General features: G+C 47.2%; 1 protein-coding gene across 1 annotated transcript in view; it reads left to right on the forward strand.

Annotated features, from left to right (window-relative positions):
- SHC4 (SHC adaptor protein 4) overlaps positions 1–16,059 on the forward strand; it is a 115,274-nt gene that overhangs the window by 19,686 nt on the left and 79,529 nt on the right. The window contains exon 2 of the mRNA XM_070423334.1: positions 13,454–13,524. Within this exon, the coding sequence (XP_070279435.1) occupies positions 13,454–13,524 (71 nt within the window). The remainder of the gene's footprint in view (positions 1–13,453; positions 13,525–16,059) is intronic.

Genomic DNA, 16,059 nt, shown 5'->3' on the forward strand with positions numbered 1-16,059 from the left:
CGAGAATTGAACTGTGACCCCTTGGTTCATGGGTTGATGCTCAACCACTGAGCCACATTGGCCAGCCTCTCCTTGTACATTTCTGACTTCTGTTTTGTGTCTTTAGTAGCTCTACTCTGCATGCCCTTTAAGTGCCAAATGACATCAGACAAGCCACTTGATTCTTTAATCCCTGAAAAGTAGACGGGTTGGAATGGATAATCTCCAGGGCCCTTCCAAGTCATAATAGGAGTCAGAATGCACTGACTTGAGCTACAGTAAACTCTTGTGTTTCATGTAAAAAGAAGTGTAATGAGAGATGAGTAACATTTGGACTGCAATTCTGCAAAGGCATATTGTTGGCCGCTTCTTTCAGAGATGTCATAGACGCTGAAAACCAGTCCGACATCATTCAGCACTTTATCACCAGTGGGAGACTGACTAATGGGAGTTGTGGTTTTAGTGTAACACAGAACAACGGACCATTCACGTAAAACTCCAGTGCTGTGACTTGGAGGGGGGAGCGGTGTGAATGAGGTTCTTTGGCCACCATGACTTCCAGATATGACCACACACTGGGCATAGTTACTGCCTTAGAGAGCTGGGAAGATTGAAACCACTATCATACAGATGTTCTCACTGGGACCTAGTGTTTGACTAAACATGGCAATGGCTGACAAAATGGCCTTTTCCAATTGGTCTTTTTCAGTGACAATGAAATGGTACCCAGTTTGTAATAGTAATTTAGTTCTATATACTGCTATCCAAGATTTCAGATTATTCCCAGAGAGCAGTATTTAACTTGACAGGCAGGGGCAGGAGCAAAAGTTTAAGGGTATTTGAATTTTTAAAGTGGGGTGGCTGCAGACACTGCTGGTGGGGAAGGGAAGAGAAGAGACGGGTTGATGGAGCTGCTCAGTGTGTGGTAGCACTTGCACACGCCCTCCTGTGTGATGCATGCTGGTCCTCCAATAAGTGCTTGATTCAACCAAAACCTTTAGGTCGTGGAACAACCCAAAATTCTGGGTACTCAAGGCCGAGTCAGATTTGTGTTATTTTGGGATGAAGGGTGTAATTTTATTTAATATTTTTGAGGATCTCAAATCTGAGAAGTAAGGTCATAAAACCCCAAAGATGTAGGATTTTAATTGCATTATGGGTTGGCAAGAGAGACTGACACACACCATCACTATTAGATTAGATTAAGTTTCCAACTTAATTAGACAAGGATACAAAATATAATTGGTAGGTCATCTGCGAAGCCATTCTGCAAAGGTGTTGCCTTGGCTACAGCAGTAACCAAATTAAGGTCATAGTCAACACGATGGTGGATACAGTAGGCAGGGCTCTTTGCCATGCTCTTGAGCGCACACCCAGGGCACCCCTGTTAGCCTCTGTGGGGACGCACAGGGCTGCTGCCCCTGGCCCCTCTGGATACCAGGTGGGCACCAATGGCAAGCCTGGGGATTGCATTAGCTTTACCTGCGTAGCAATCGTGCTGGCGTTTTGCCTTACCTTTCAGAGCAAAGGACATCCGGCAATACTCTCCTGGGAAGCCGATTAACTTCTGTGAGTCACTGCTTTTCCATCTCATTTATGATTCATGACCTGGGCTATATTTTTAGCTTATATTTATTTGGATCTGAGAAGTGGGCTGGGTGGAAGTGTTGTTTGGAAACTTATGGGAAAACGAGGAGAAATTGGCAGCATGCTGAAGCTTACGTGGTCTGAAATGTGGTGATAGTCCTCTGACAGTCTGTGATCATTTACTGAGAGCCTACTGTGTGCCACATACTGTGCCAGACTCTAAGGATGCAAGGTAAATGGCCCCCTGAGAGCTCATTGAATTGTGCGAACAGACAGTTACTAGATAACTAATGTACTGTAGCTCCTGCCTGTAACCCCAGTTGTATCCCTGGACTCCAGTCATATTGAAGTTTTGGAGCACCCCTTATTCTTGCCTTACCTCTTGCACATGCTGTTCTCCTTGCCCAGTCTTTCCTTAGTTGCCCTTCATGACTCAAAGCAGGATCCCTCCGTCTGAAACATCTTCACTGATTCCCAGAGGCTGGGTTGGAGACCCTCCTATCTACTCCCATAGTGCCTTGCATCCCTGCGTTTGTCACACTCCTGTCAAGAGTGCTCTTGATTGAGCTCCCTCCACGGTAGAGGCTCATCCATCAGCTCCCCAAACTAGGAGCAGGTGAAACTGATCTGGAAGAAAAACATTGTCATCCCAGTGTAGTCGCTGCCATTTGCTGAGCCTCTTCCACGTGCCGGGCACTGTGCTCAGCACCACATCACGCATTACCTCCTCTGAACCTCGTAATAACCCTATGAAGCAGGTATGTCTCGGTGCCTATTTTATAGATGAGGAAATGGAGGCCTTAGAGGTGAAGTGATTTGCCCAGGGTTCTTTCCCAGCTGGTGCATGCAGAGCTGAGACACCCAGGCCCGCCTCTCCGAGCTCATGCTCCTACACTATGGCACGGCCCTGCTTCCCTGTCATGTTACTGCACCAGTCAGGGTAGACTGGGTCCTGCTGTGTTGATAAGCAACCCCAGCATCCCAGTGGCTTAGACAAAAATGGTTTATTTCTTGCTTACGCCATGCATCCACAGCAAGTTGGCTGGGGGCGGGGGTGAGGGCTGGGAGGGGGGGGGCTCTAATCTGTGTTATTCTCCCTCAGGACTGGACTGAGGGAGGCTCAGGCTCTGGGCTTCCCAGTGACAAGAGACAGGAAATGTGAAACATCACTCCCAATGGGATAGGCCACTTGAGTATCACTGACTAAATCACGAGCCACGCCCAACCTCAAAGGAGCAGTGGAAGTGCCCCTACTATGTGCTGGGAAGGGGAAATATTGGAAATATTTGTAGAGCAGCACTAATAATGCCCACATTGGATTATATAAAGAAAGGATTGGGGCCCTAGCTGGTTTGGCTCAGTGGATAGAGCATCGGCCTGCGGACTCAAGGGTCCCAGGTTCAATTCCAGTAAAGGGCATGTACCTTGGCTGCAGGCACATCCTCAGTGGGGAGTGTGCAGGGGGCAGCTGATCGATGTTCCTCTCTCATCGATGTTTCTAACTCTCTATCCCTCTCCCTTCCTCTCTGTAAAAAATCAATAAAATATATTAAAAAAAATAAAATAAAATAAAGGATTGGGGTAAGTGTACAGATGAAAATAAGAGAAAAATAAAGTGAATAGATGGAGCAATGAGCACCTTTCAGGGAATAAGAGGAAGCTCTTGCCTTTTTACCCCTAGGTCTCTAGTTAAACGGCTGTTGGGATCAATTATTCAGTGGTTCTTCCTGTAAGCAGCACCGTTAAGGCTTCTCCTCTGGATGCATTAACGCTTTGACACAACCTGGGGTTTCGCTGGGTCCATCAGGAGAGAGGAGTCCATTGCTATTACAAAAGCAACTTAGTCTGAGCAGGGCCAGCCTCCCACGTCTCACTTTCATCATGGGGAGCAAGTCCCACCAGGTTAGAGACTTTCTCCAAGAAACACAGAAGACAGCATTCTTGGTCTCCTAGGATTGTGCCTGCACAGGGATAAAAATCCCTTCTGAGTAGGCTGGGACACAGTGTCAACACTTGTCACTTTCCAAAAAGGACTTTGCTTAAAGCTGTTGGTTGTGGCTTTTGAAACTCAACATTAAAATTGAATGTAAGATACAAGGCCCCTAAGGAATTTCTGCAAAAAGTGCACTTGGTCAAGGAGAATTCACCCTTGTACTATACAGTCCTGGTCTTGGAAAACAAAGGGTGACCGATGGAGTGCAGAACAGAGTGCGGCACTGACTGTCTCAGGTGGTGGGTGCAGCAGCTGTTCCTAAGTTCCTCTTAGTTTTATAGAACCGAACACATCTGCCACCTAGAGTGGATGCCTGCCTTTACCACTCTTCTTTTTCAATTCTTCATGGGGAAAATACACACACACACACACACACACACACACACACACACAGAGTATATATCTATCTATCTACACTAATAAAAGAGAAAGATGCAAATTGACCATACCTTCGTGACGCCCACCAGCCAATTGGGAGTGAGTATGCAAACCAACCCAACAAAGATGGCAGGTTAATTTGCATACACAGGTGCAGAGCGGCTGGGGGTGACGACGCAGGCATTCTGTACAGCTCCAGCCGCTCCGGGCCTCTGCATTGGGCCATATATATATATATATATATATAGAGAGAGAGAGAGAGAGAGAGAGATTGAGATGGTTTGGGTGGGTAGAGGAGAGATACAATGCATTATCTTCAATCCAGAAGTTTTTAGTTTCCTGAATTCATTTTCATTTTAAATATCTCTACCAACTCTACCATGGTGGAGCATGGGGCACTGCAGGGGGTAAGCATCAGGGGGAACTCCTCCTGCCTCACCCAGGTACCGTGAGGGAATTGCTGTCAGCACATCGCGTCCATAGGATGAAACACACTTGTGTCTGTTAAGCCAGTGTTCAACATCACTGCGTGCTGGTTTGTATATTTCATAGAAGCAGGGCTTGGTGTCTCCCCTAGGTGGTAAACTTCTCCAAGTCAGGTACATGACATGGAATAGCACAGCCATAAGCATTGAAACAAACATCGGGGTTCTTCTCCATTAACCAGGCCTGTGGCCTTTGAGCAGACCACTGCATGTCTGGGAGTCAGTTTTCCCATCTGTAAAAAGGATATTATATGCCTGTTCAGGTTCTGTCACAGTTTCACTGTGATAACACTCGTGAGAACAGACAGTATAAATCTCTGTTTGGCCAAAAGCTCATGACCACAGAGGCTGACTTTTCTGCTGTGCCCAGCAACAGAAAGAGCCACTCGTGTCTCCCAGCACAAGGGTGTAGAGTTGTTCCTCGGAGAAGTCACAGCCTTCCAAATGCTGTCAGGGTGGTTTTGCCACTGGAATGACCTCCATCTGAGAGACTATGTCTGTCCAGTGGTTCTCAACCTTCCTAATGCCACGACTCTTTAATACAGTTCCTCATGTTGTGGTGACCCCCAACCATAAAATTATTTTCGTTGCTACTTCATAACTGTAATTTTGCTACTGTTATGAATCGTAATGTAAATATCTGATATGCAGGATGTATTTTCAGGGGTCGCGACCCACAGGTTGAGAACCGCTGCGTAGGCAGAAATGAAACCTCTCTCAGTTCAAACAATCAATGGGAGTAGGACTGTTGGTATGAGACACCGCATAGCTGCCTCATGGGATACAGATGGTTGTCATATTTTTCTCGCCCACAGACAGCCAGTATGTTTTTTTCAGATTAATTAGGTGGGTTTTTTGGACACTCGTAGACAGCCTGTATCCTAGTATATTCGAGTGTCTCCAAGGTGTCAACCAGACCAAGATCTTTACTGTTTAGCTGGGCTTCTGATACTCAATACTCTCCATGTGTGGGATCCTGGGGTGCCCACTGTCAAAGAGAAACTTTTCTTCTGAATCAACTTAAAACTTCCCTCATTTAATTCTAAAATTCCCCAGGAGATATGCTGACATGTTACCAGTTCTGCTGGCCTTCGAGGGACTAGGGATGGGCTGTGGCCCAAGGGGTCCGCTTAGCAGGGACAGTGCATCCAGGTGAGGGCTTGGGCCAGTGGGGCAGGCGAGCTCCCTTCCCAGCCCCGCCTTGGCTTGCTCAGGCACCTGGGGGGGGGGGGGGGGGGCAGGGGAGCTGCCTATGGAAGAACCAGCAGAGCACACAACTTACATTTAGAAGGTTCCATCTTTGTGAGCATGAAGGACTCAGAGGGTTGAAATTCCCTGGTGCCAAGACCTCAAATGTGAGTGAATGAACAAATCCAGCTTTCCAGGCTTTTGAACCTGGAGCAGAAGAGCTTTCAGCAGAGTAGATGTATGTTTGGATTTTAAAAAGCATGTTCAGCCCAGCCAGTGTGGCTCAATGGTTGAGCATCAACCTATGAACCAGGAGATTGCGGTTTGATTCCCAGTGAGGGTGCATGCCCGGGTTGCAGGCTTGATCCTCCATGTGGGGCATGCAGGAGGCAGCCAATCAATGATTCTCTCTGGTCATTGATGTTTCTCTCTCCCTCTCCCTTCCTCTCTGAAATCAATAAAAATATATTATAAATAAATAAACAAACAAATAAATAAATAAAATGTTCAATTCGACCAATCAAAGTTTATTTTGAGGGGCTACTATGTGCCACACAGTATTCTAGGTGTTGGGGATAGTGCAGTGCGGCTCTCTGCTACTAACCTTCCAGTGCGGGAGACAACAAACACAAATGCACAGTACAGTCAGCACCAAGCACTCTGAAGAAACACACCAGGGAACAGAGAACAGTGAGGAGAAGGAAGCGTCAGCAGCCCTGGGCTCTTGGATGGCCAGTTTCAAAGGTGCTGTCCAATCATTCCACGAAAAATCAGCAAGACACCCACCTGTGCCTCTTCCACGGAGGCCTGCCCTCCTGTTAGTCTCACTGAATGCCCCCTAAACTTGCTCTCCCACTGAGCTCCCGTCCCAGAGGTGGGTCCCCACCCCCACTGCCCACCTGCCCGGGCTTTCATGAGGTCAGTGCAGCACTAAAGGGGAAGGACTTTCCACTCCCTTCCCGCACCCTGCACTTTCTGACCCAAACTTGGCACGAGGAGGGCTTTGACCAGCTTCACGTCAGAGTTATTTTAACTGGCAAGGTATCCCTTTAAGAAGGATCACATTACAGATGGTCCAGTTGGGATGCAGGTTATTTCGAGACTTCCTGAACATCATTTCTTGGCTACTTCATTCAAATAAACCATTGATTGCCCTGGAAGAGGTGCCGGGGGTAATGATGACTAAGACTCACGCCCTGCCCTTGAGAAGCCCACAGTCCAGCAGTGGACAGAGGCATTTGAACAGATCAATTGCAGCACCACTGGGCGAGTGCAACCTTGGGGTGTGACCAAGGTGCGCTGGGAGCCCAAAGGAAGAGCAATGAACTCTGCCTCAAGGGTGCTGAAGAAGATTTCCAGCACCTGTCATGATTCCTGATGCCTCACCCATTTATTCCTCATCCAGCCATTCACACATATTTCCTGAGCAGTTTATATCAGGGCCACACCCTGCCTGCAGATATTATTTGTGTGGCCTGTTGTTGTTGTTGCTGTCATTGTCTGATAATAGCTATACTGAGGTATATAACTCACATACCATACAAGTCACCCTTTGAAAGTTCACAATTCAATGGCTTTTAGTCCATTCACAGAGTTGTGCGACCACCACTGATATTAGAACACTTTTACCAACCCCCAAAGCAATCCTGTATCCTCTGGCAGTCAGACCCCGACCCCTCAACCCTCTAGCCCTCCTTTCTAGCTCTACAGATTTGTTGATTCTGGACATTTCATATAAGTGCAATCGTGCTATACGTGGTATTGTGTGACTGCCTTCTTTCCCTTAGAATAGTATTTTCAGGGTTCATCCATGTGATTGCACATATCAATACTTCGTGCCTTTTTATTGCCATTGCATGATATACCACATTTTATTGATCCATTTATCCATTGTGGATATTTGGGTTGTTTCTACTTTTCCACTGTTCCAAATAATGCTGCTCTGAATATTGGTGTGCAAGTGTTTTGGGTGGACATATGTTTTCAGTTTTCATGGGTGTATATCTAGAAGTGGAAATTGCTGGGTCATATGACAATTCCAAGCTATACTTTTGAGGACCTGCTAACCTATTTTCCTACTGACGCCACCATTTTACATTCCCCTCAGCAACATAGGAGAGATCTAGTTTATCCACATCTTTGCTAACACTTGCTATTTTCAGCTTGTGGCTTTGTTTTTTAAATTATAGTTAGCCCAGAAGGTGTGAATTAATATCTCATTGTGGTTTTGATGTTCAATTCCCTGGTGATGGACAATATTGAGCAGTTTTTATGTGCTTATTGGCCAAATGAATATGTTCTTGGGAGAAATGTCTATTCAGGTCATTTGTTCATTTAAAAATTGGGTTACTTTTTAACCTAAAATGCTCTAGAGGTTCAGAGGAAAGGGCAGGTGGCTAGAGGTCGGCAGCGGTGGATGCCCTAGAGTCGAGGGTGAGCCAAAGAACAGAAGCAGCAGGTCCCTGGAGTGGACGATGTGGGGCGGCTGGCGAGCTCAGGCAGTGTCAGTAGAATCTGGAGGCAGAAACTCCTGGAGTAGCTGAAGCCTGAGTGGAAAGTAACAAAGTAGAGACAATGTCTCATGATTATGAAGAGAACATTCTCTCCCTTCTCCCCCGCCCCCCTCCCCATTTTTTTTTTTTTTTAAATGAGTAGGACTAGAAGTTTCAAAGGTGGCAGAAAAGTCTTGCAGTGTCTTCGGGCCACATTGTCGGCCTCTATCATTCTGAACATTTATTGCATGAAGGTCAGACCCTTATTGTATCGTCCTTGATGATATACTGTTCTCAGTGTTTGGATGGCTTCAAAGTGCCTTTCCTCCTTGTCTTATCAAGCACAGGGCCTAGGTCTTAAACCTTCTCTTGAACAATATTCCTCCATTCTCCTAGGGCAGGGGCAGGCACTGTCTAAGGAAGGGGCTGTGCCACTGGGGAAAAAAAAAAAGGTACTTAACCCCACTAGTAATTCATAAACTCTGATTCCTAGAGATTAATTTAATTTTTAGGCTTTATTTAATTGTTTCACTCCAAATAATATTACCTACGTATTTTTTATAATATAAACAACACAAAAATATTAAATAAAAAGTGAAAGGCTGCCTCTCTCCCAGGCCCAGAGGTAACCACTGTGAGCAGTGCCTATGTGTCCTGCAGACACCCTTTCTGAGGCTATGAGAACGTATTGTTCCGAAAGAGAGTCAGGGTGAGAGGTTCCCATAAACTAGCTCTCATTCCTCTTCTCCGAAAACCCCAATAATTCCTTTTCTGGCATGCAGAGCCCAAGATACACACGGCCATCAATAGGCTGTTCATCTCTCCCGGGGAGCTGGGGGTGGAGGCTCAGACAGTACAACAATATTATGACTGCCCGGGGGCGAGGAGAGTGAGCTTGGAGTTAGGAGGGCGTTTGCCAGGTGCTGAATGGGAAGGTTGTCTGAGCTGTGCTGAGACCCGCCCCTTTCTCATCACCCAGTGTGTCTCTAATAAAGGTCTTCAGTGTCCTCCCCTCATCCCCTGGTCAGGAGTTAGGGAGTGTCTTGTCTCCTGTGCCGCCTCCTGTTGTCCCCAGGGGAGCCTGGTTCCTGCCTGTTCTTACCAGGTGGCCCCAGGCTCGTCCCCTCCTTATCCACCTGGGTGCGCGGGGCGGCTGGAGGAGCCCTCTCGTTTGGATGGTTCTGTTATACAAACTTACACACAGAGCCCAGAAGTGGACTTGGGCTCTAGAAGAAACCCTGATTTCATCTCACTGAACAAATGAAACGGAGCCAGGCACTGTTCCTGCAGAGGCCTTAATTTCCTCATCTACTCGATGGAATGAACAACAATGACTAACCTCATAGAAAGAAAAGTCATCCCTTTCACAGTTCTATCCTTATGGAGCTGATTTTCCTAAGGACAGAGACTATGTCCGGTGCACATCTGCCTTTAATAAATGAATGAGAGGTATTGTCATCCCTAGTTTATATCTAAATCAACAAACTGAACTTCTTCCTCAGGCATTGACATCCAGCCACCATCCACTTAGGCAGCCAGCAGGTTCCTAAACAAAGAAGGGAGGAGGTTATTTTTATGTGCGCTCGCTCCCTGCTTCCTCACAGCCATGGTTTCTGAGTGAAATGGACTGTGTGAGCCAATGGGGAGGCCAACCCCATTCTGGTTTTGGGGGTAATTGTGGCAACAATCAGGCATTGATTTCCCCCCTTCACTCTGCTCAGAGTGGCTTCCTCACAGTTCTTAGGGTGGAGAGGATGTACTCATTGTCTTGGTCACCACAGGCCTTCCTTCCTTCCTTCCTTCCTTCCTTCCTTCCTTCCTTCCTTCCTTCCTTTTCCTCACAAGGATATTTTTCCCATTGATTTTTTAGAGAGAGTGGAAGGGAGGAAGAGGGGAGAGAGAGTGAGAGATGCCAGAGAGATACATCGATTGGTTGCCTCCCACACACGCCCCACTGGGTCTGGGGATCAAACCTGAAACCCAGGTATGTGCCCTAGACTGGGAATGGAACCCACGACCCTAACCACCGGCCAGGGCACCTCAGGCCTTGCTGAGAGGCCTACGGGGAACCTTCCCTTCCCCACCTCATGACTCACGTTTCTTCAGAAACTTCAGTTTATCTCAGTGAGGCTACAGAAGGTGTCACCTGTGCTGTTGCCAACAGACAAGTGTGTGAAGCAAAATGGGTTTCGGTGGAGGGGCCAGGGGGGGATCAGAAGCCATACCATGGTCTGCCTTAGAAGGAAGGAGGTGGTCAGCACCCTGAATAGTGACTAAGAACCAAACCCTGGAAGGTCCACTCTCTCCCGGCCCTCTACCCCCACTCTGCACTAACCCCTCTCCCCCTTGGAATTGGCCCATTTAGACACTGTCCCACACATGGGAGCTCATTATCATTGTGGGCTTCTCCCCACAACACCTGAGGGTAGAGCACTGTTCTTCCCCCATCCATGTCACTGCAAAACCTTCTCAGTTTAGGTGGATGCCAGTCTCTGAGGTGGGGGGATAACAAAACACACATAGAGGAAGGAACAAAGAAATCTAGAAACCCTCCAAAGGCTATCCTCCTGGCCTACAATTCCCGAGTCCTCAGTTCTCCTGTGCTCCTCGCTAATTCTGGGTCAAACCTTCACCTCCCTCCCTCTGCTCACTTGAAAGATACTGTTGGAGTTGAACAGTAAAAGCCGGATTCATTCTGTCATCAGTATTTACCTGTCCCAGGTGATGGGGACACAGTGGTGGTCGTGGTCCTTACCCTTATGGTGCTTACAGCCAAGGGAAGGGAGACAGGGAACAAGCAAATTAACAGGTAAACCTGACAGTCGGTCAGTGGCATGAAGGGGACAAATAGGAGCTGTGATGAAGGGCGAGGGGAGGGGCTTCTGGGGCAGTGACATCTGCACTAAAACCTGAGGGATAAGAAGGAGTCAGTCCTGCAGAGCAACAGGGGAAGAGCTGGCAGTGCAGGGCGAGGAGCCGCAATGCAGAGGCCCTGTGACTACAAAGAGTGGGTGCATTCGAGGACTAGAGAGAAGGCCCGTGTGGCAGCAAAGAGCATGGGGGTTGGGGGTGGGGGAGTGACACAGATGGAGTGGAAGGGCAAGCAGGGCCAGAAATCCTGGGGTCTAGGTTTATAGGATTGCGGTTGTTTTGAGAATTCGTGTCAGGGATTTTAAGCAGTGCAGGGGCCTGTTCCGCTCTTCACTTTGGAAAATCACTCTGGCAGAGTGTGAAACATGTAGGTGCTTGGTCACGGTTTCAAAAACTGTACCCTGATAGGTGGCGTCACCTCATCTCAAATAGATTCACACGGAAGGGGGAAATGACCTGTGCACTGGCCAGGGCCTGGAGGCGTAGCCCAGACCCTCTCCCAACCTGTGTGGGGAGGCCATTCTTTCCAGCGTGAGGCGTGCAGGAGATAGGGAAGCGGGAGGAAAGTTCTGGAATAGAAAGAGACACCGAAAGGCAGGAAAAGTGGGAGCAGCCAGTGAGGTAGGAAAACCGTCTTTTCAGTTCACCTTGGCAGGGAGCTTAGAAACCTGGCTCATTTCACGACAATTCTGAGACGGGCTTTCTACCACACCCCCTGACCTAGCGTTCCTTCCCTGCCTCTTCTTATGGTTCATTGACCTGGAATTTCTAGACATCACTCACTTCCCTGAGGTGCTCAAGCCTTAGGAAGTTAAGTGTGATGGGGACAGAATAAGACATTCAGAAAAGATGTGTGTGTCAGTTCTAGAGACCCCCAGAGAAGTGTGATGGACAGGAACCTGGCCGAGAATCGCCAGGCGATTGTCTAGGCCAGCACGCCCTCCCCAGCCCTAGGCTCGCTCTTGGCAACCCCGGGAGACCGACCAGCTCTTAGGATGCTAAATCTACAGAATTTGTTCAGAATTGATATGCGAAGTGTCTGGAGAGGCACTCCTGGCCCCCACCACCTTTCCACAGGGTTCTCCAAGCAGAGGGAGGCTGGACAGTTTGCAAAGGAAAGCTAACAGGAAGCATATAATTTTCAAGGAGCCGACAGATCACTTGCAGTCAGACCACGTGGCTCTCCTAACGTTTCTGAGCTCATTCTCTGAGAACCACTCTTCCTCAGCACCTAAGGCTCTGCTAAGAGGACTCACTCCCCCGGCCTCACCTGGCAAAGCTACCCAGCCGGCTACTGAGTCTGCCTCCCAGGCTTCGTTCCTCCCCATGCTCCCCGAGCCCAGCTTTCATCCGCCAGCTTGTCATTTCCTGGATGCCCCACCAGGGCCTTCCAGCCAATGGGTCCCCAACCAGCTCATCTTCCCGGCCCCGGCTTTCCTGTTTCTGTGGATGGAATCACTGCTCCCTCTGCTTCCCCGCTGGAAATGTCTGAGTCATCCTTGACTCATCCTTCTCATTCTCCAGATCAAACCAGCTCCCGAGTCACGAGTCACGTAGTACCTATTTCCGTGATGCCACTTGACTCTGTCCCCTCCTTCCGACGGCCCCCATCCCATTTCGGTGTGGGCTGTCATTGCTTCCCTCCGGGCAGGCACATCCTCCCTTGTTCCCTCACCATTTCCCGCCTCCACACTGCTGCTGACTTAGGCTGCGCACACTGATCGCCTCGCTCTCACAGCAGCCTGACGCGGCTCCCTCTGCTACCACATTAGATGGAAACCAGCTTTGAGCTTCCTAAGTCACCATTCCTTTTCTAATACTGCGTGTTCAAGTTAAATTTACTTATTCTCAGTGTAGGACATAATGTTTTGTCTTTTCTTGCACTTTCTTATATGATTTTGCAAAAAATAAGATCTTCTATTACAAAATCCTATATTATCTGCATTTATAGGCTTGTTTTATCTCCTTAGATAATTCAGTGTTTTTGTATTACTAGTCTCACATTTGCTTATACTTCCTCTACTATGTGAGCACATGCGTGTACCACACGCTGCTCTCAGGACACCTGTATGCAATAATATACTCTCACAACAATTCTGATTGTGACACCATTTCGCTGATGACAAAACCGAGATGCAGAGATGTTGAGTAACTTGCTGAGGCCCCAGACCTAACCCGTGGCAGAACATGGGTTCTCAATCACATGGTCTGGCCCCAGAGCTCAAGCTGTTAACCAGTGAATTCATATTTGTCTTTGTTACCTGCATTCCTGATCTTATAGTTTGGCTTTAGCTGATGTTTAAGGCGTGTGTCCATTATTGGTCTGAAATATCAATGGCAGGCCGGGTGTGTAAATGTAATTTGATAGCAGGAGCTGATTTAAGGTGTTTCCCAGGAAATCACTCTAAAGTTAAGAGACATCTTTGTGCTATTGTTTTTTCCTACCTGTTCTTCTTTTTTTCCCCCTTTTCTTATTCCAGTACATGGGCTGTATTGAAGTGCTGCAGTCGATGAGGTCACTGGATTTTGGAATGAGAACTCAAGTTACAAGGTAAGAGAACGAGATTGGGAGAGGCTCTGAGGTTTTATTTTTCACTTTGTTATTTTTTTTAATAAGAGAAAGTGTATTTAGGAAGTCACAGAGGTAGGAAAATCGGCCAGCTGGGCTGTGTGGGTTCAGGAAACAAGTTACAGAGAGGCAAAAGAAGAGGACAACTCTTGTTTGTTTGTTGTTGTTTTAAAGAGGACTGTTTTTAAAGTCACAACAGTTTCTCCCCACAGAAATGTCATGCAAGCCTTTAAAGTCCTCATGGGCTGTTATTCAGACACCTGGAAGCTGGAACACAGTCCAGTGACTGGGGATAAGTCCCCTTGTCTCGTCATGTGGAAGATTTCCCAGTTCTGTGGCAGAGCACCTGCACTGTGTATGAGAGCTGGGAAGGTGATGCAGTCGTAGAAATAGCTGGTTTCCCAGGTACCAACAGTTTTTAAAATTCTGCCTAGAAATAGGGCCTTACAGAATCTGAGGCCGGTGGAGGAAGTAGCTGAAAAGAAGACGAGAGCTATTTCATCTTCCCAATTTGAAACTCTGTATTCATTAAACCTAACTCCCCAGTCCCTATTCCCCACCTGACCCCAGCCCTGGCAGCCATCATTCTATTTCATGTCTATGAATTTGACTACTCTGGGCACCTCATATACGTGGAATCATACAGTGTTGGTCTTTTTTTTTTTTGATAGCATAACGTCCTCAATGTTTATCACTAGACCAAACACTATAACTATTTTGAAGGCTGCTAGATTGTTGTACAGAAGAACTGCACTAGATGGTGTCTCCCAGCCATGTACCCATCTTTTGTTAGGGTCTATTTTTTAAATCGTTGTCAACTTGTAAGTTTATATTTTTCCCATTGTTTAATAAATGGTAAAAGACTATTTTTTTTCTATGCCATGAAGTTTCAGTGTGTGACTAATGTACAAACTTAAGGAAGGTTCTGCCGTGGTTTCTGGATAGTATTCCTTGCAGATGTGTCTGTACGTGATTTGGGCATGGCCGACTGTGCTCTGGGCAGATTCGCAGAGGCTCGAGGGTGGTGGGTTGTTGTTAGATTTGGTGGTGGGGAAGGCCTCTCTGAGGAGAAGATATTTGAGCTAATCTCTGAATAAAGTGAGGGATCCAGCATGGGAGTGTCTGGGGGAAGAGAGCTCAGGCAGAGGGAAGGTGGCATGTACACCATTGGTCCATAGCGTCAACCCTGAGAAGGCCCAAAACCTGGGCAGTTGGCCTGTCCAGTATGAGTGTGAAGAAAGTGCATCTTCTTCCAAGAGTGGATACCAGACAGTGACCAGTGGGCTCCAACTCAGGGGAGGGAGAGGCTGGATGGGAGATTCAGGGTTCAAGATGCCCTATGGTGCAAGTGGTCTGCCTTGAAGTCAGGAAACTCCAGCCACGTTAGCCCAGGGACCTTGTCTGTGGTTTGGCTTAAAAGCCATGAAGCTGATTTCCATGCACCAGGGCTGAACATGTCTCCTTGCTTCAAAAGCATATGTTCCAGGCTGCCCTCCCCAGCTCTCGAACCCATTCTCTGGGGCTTGTAGAGTTTAAGGTGCTGTATCTTGTAGCTACCTGGGCTCAGCAGCAGTCCTGAGACTCCCTGATCCAGATGGGAGAAGGAGAAAAGCCACCAAGGAAAGTGAGGTAGAAGACAAGGAGAAGAGATAAAATAGGTATGTCCCACTTTAAGGAATTAACCAAAATCGAAATTTACTGAACAGAACAGTTACCATGCAGAGTGCACCCCTGGATTCCTTTACATAATGAATTCCTTGCTGGTATTTCGAAGGCAATTCAATATAGGAGAGAAAGTGTTTTTACTTTTTCCCCCAGGAGCTCACATATTGCTGAAAGTGGGAGTGATCTTTGAAACTCTAAGGTAGGTCCTATAGGACATTCTACAAGAGGATGTAAGCGTAGCCGTAGGTATTAGTGCACAGCCATAGAGCTCCCTGTATGTTACCTGGGTGGGAACATTCTATTTGGGACCGGGATCATTTCTTTGGTCCCGCTCGCCCCTCGATATTAGACTGGTGTATTCTATGAAGTGTGTACCTCAAAGCCACATGCATGTTGCTGGGCATAGTGTTCTCATGTGACCAGCATAAGAAAATGGCTCACTTTCCTCCAAACCTCTTATTTCCACCCTACTTCCCAAATATTTACTCTTCTTCTGTCTCTTTTAATTTTTCCTTCTTTATCTCATTCTCCTTTCCTCTCTCAACTTCTGTGTATTTTGACATTCACCTACTACTCAAGTTGCTTTATTACCAGTTGTCCTAGATGTTATTATTAAAACATTACTCTGGAATCAGGCTTCAAATGGTTTTAAATTTAACTTTCACATATTCACAAAGTTTCACTTTGCTCATATCTTACTGAATGCAAGAAAATAATTTTCAGTGGACCAGTTAGAATTCCAGGAGAAAAGACCTTTGCTTCTTGTGGCCGATGTCCCACCCTGATAAGTGGTCTTACCATGTCTATCCTAGTTCACACCTTATTCCAGATAACAGGGCGACAGCAACAAGA

Source organism: Myotis yumanensis, unplaced genomic scaffold, assembly GCF_028538775.1.
Source record: "Myotis yumanensis isolate MYYU_CA2020_CCGP unplaced genomic scaffold, mMyoYum1.0.hap1 SCAF_1, whole genome shotgun sequence".
Classification (NCBI taxonomy): Eukaryota; Metazoa; Chordata; class Mammalia; order Chiroptera; family Vespertilionidae; genus Myotis; species Myotis yumanensis.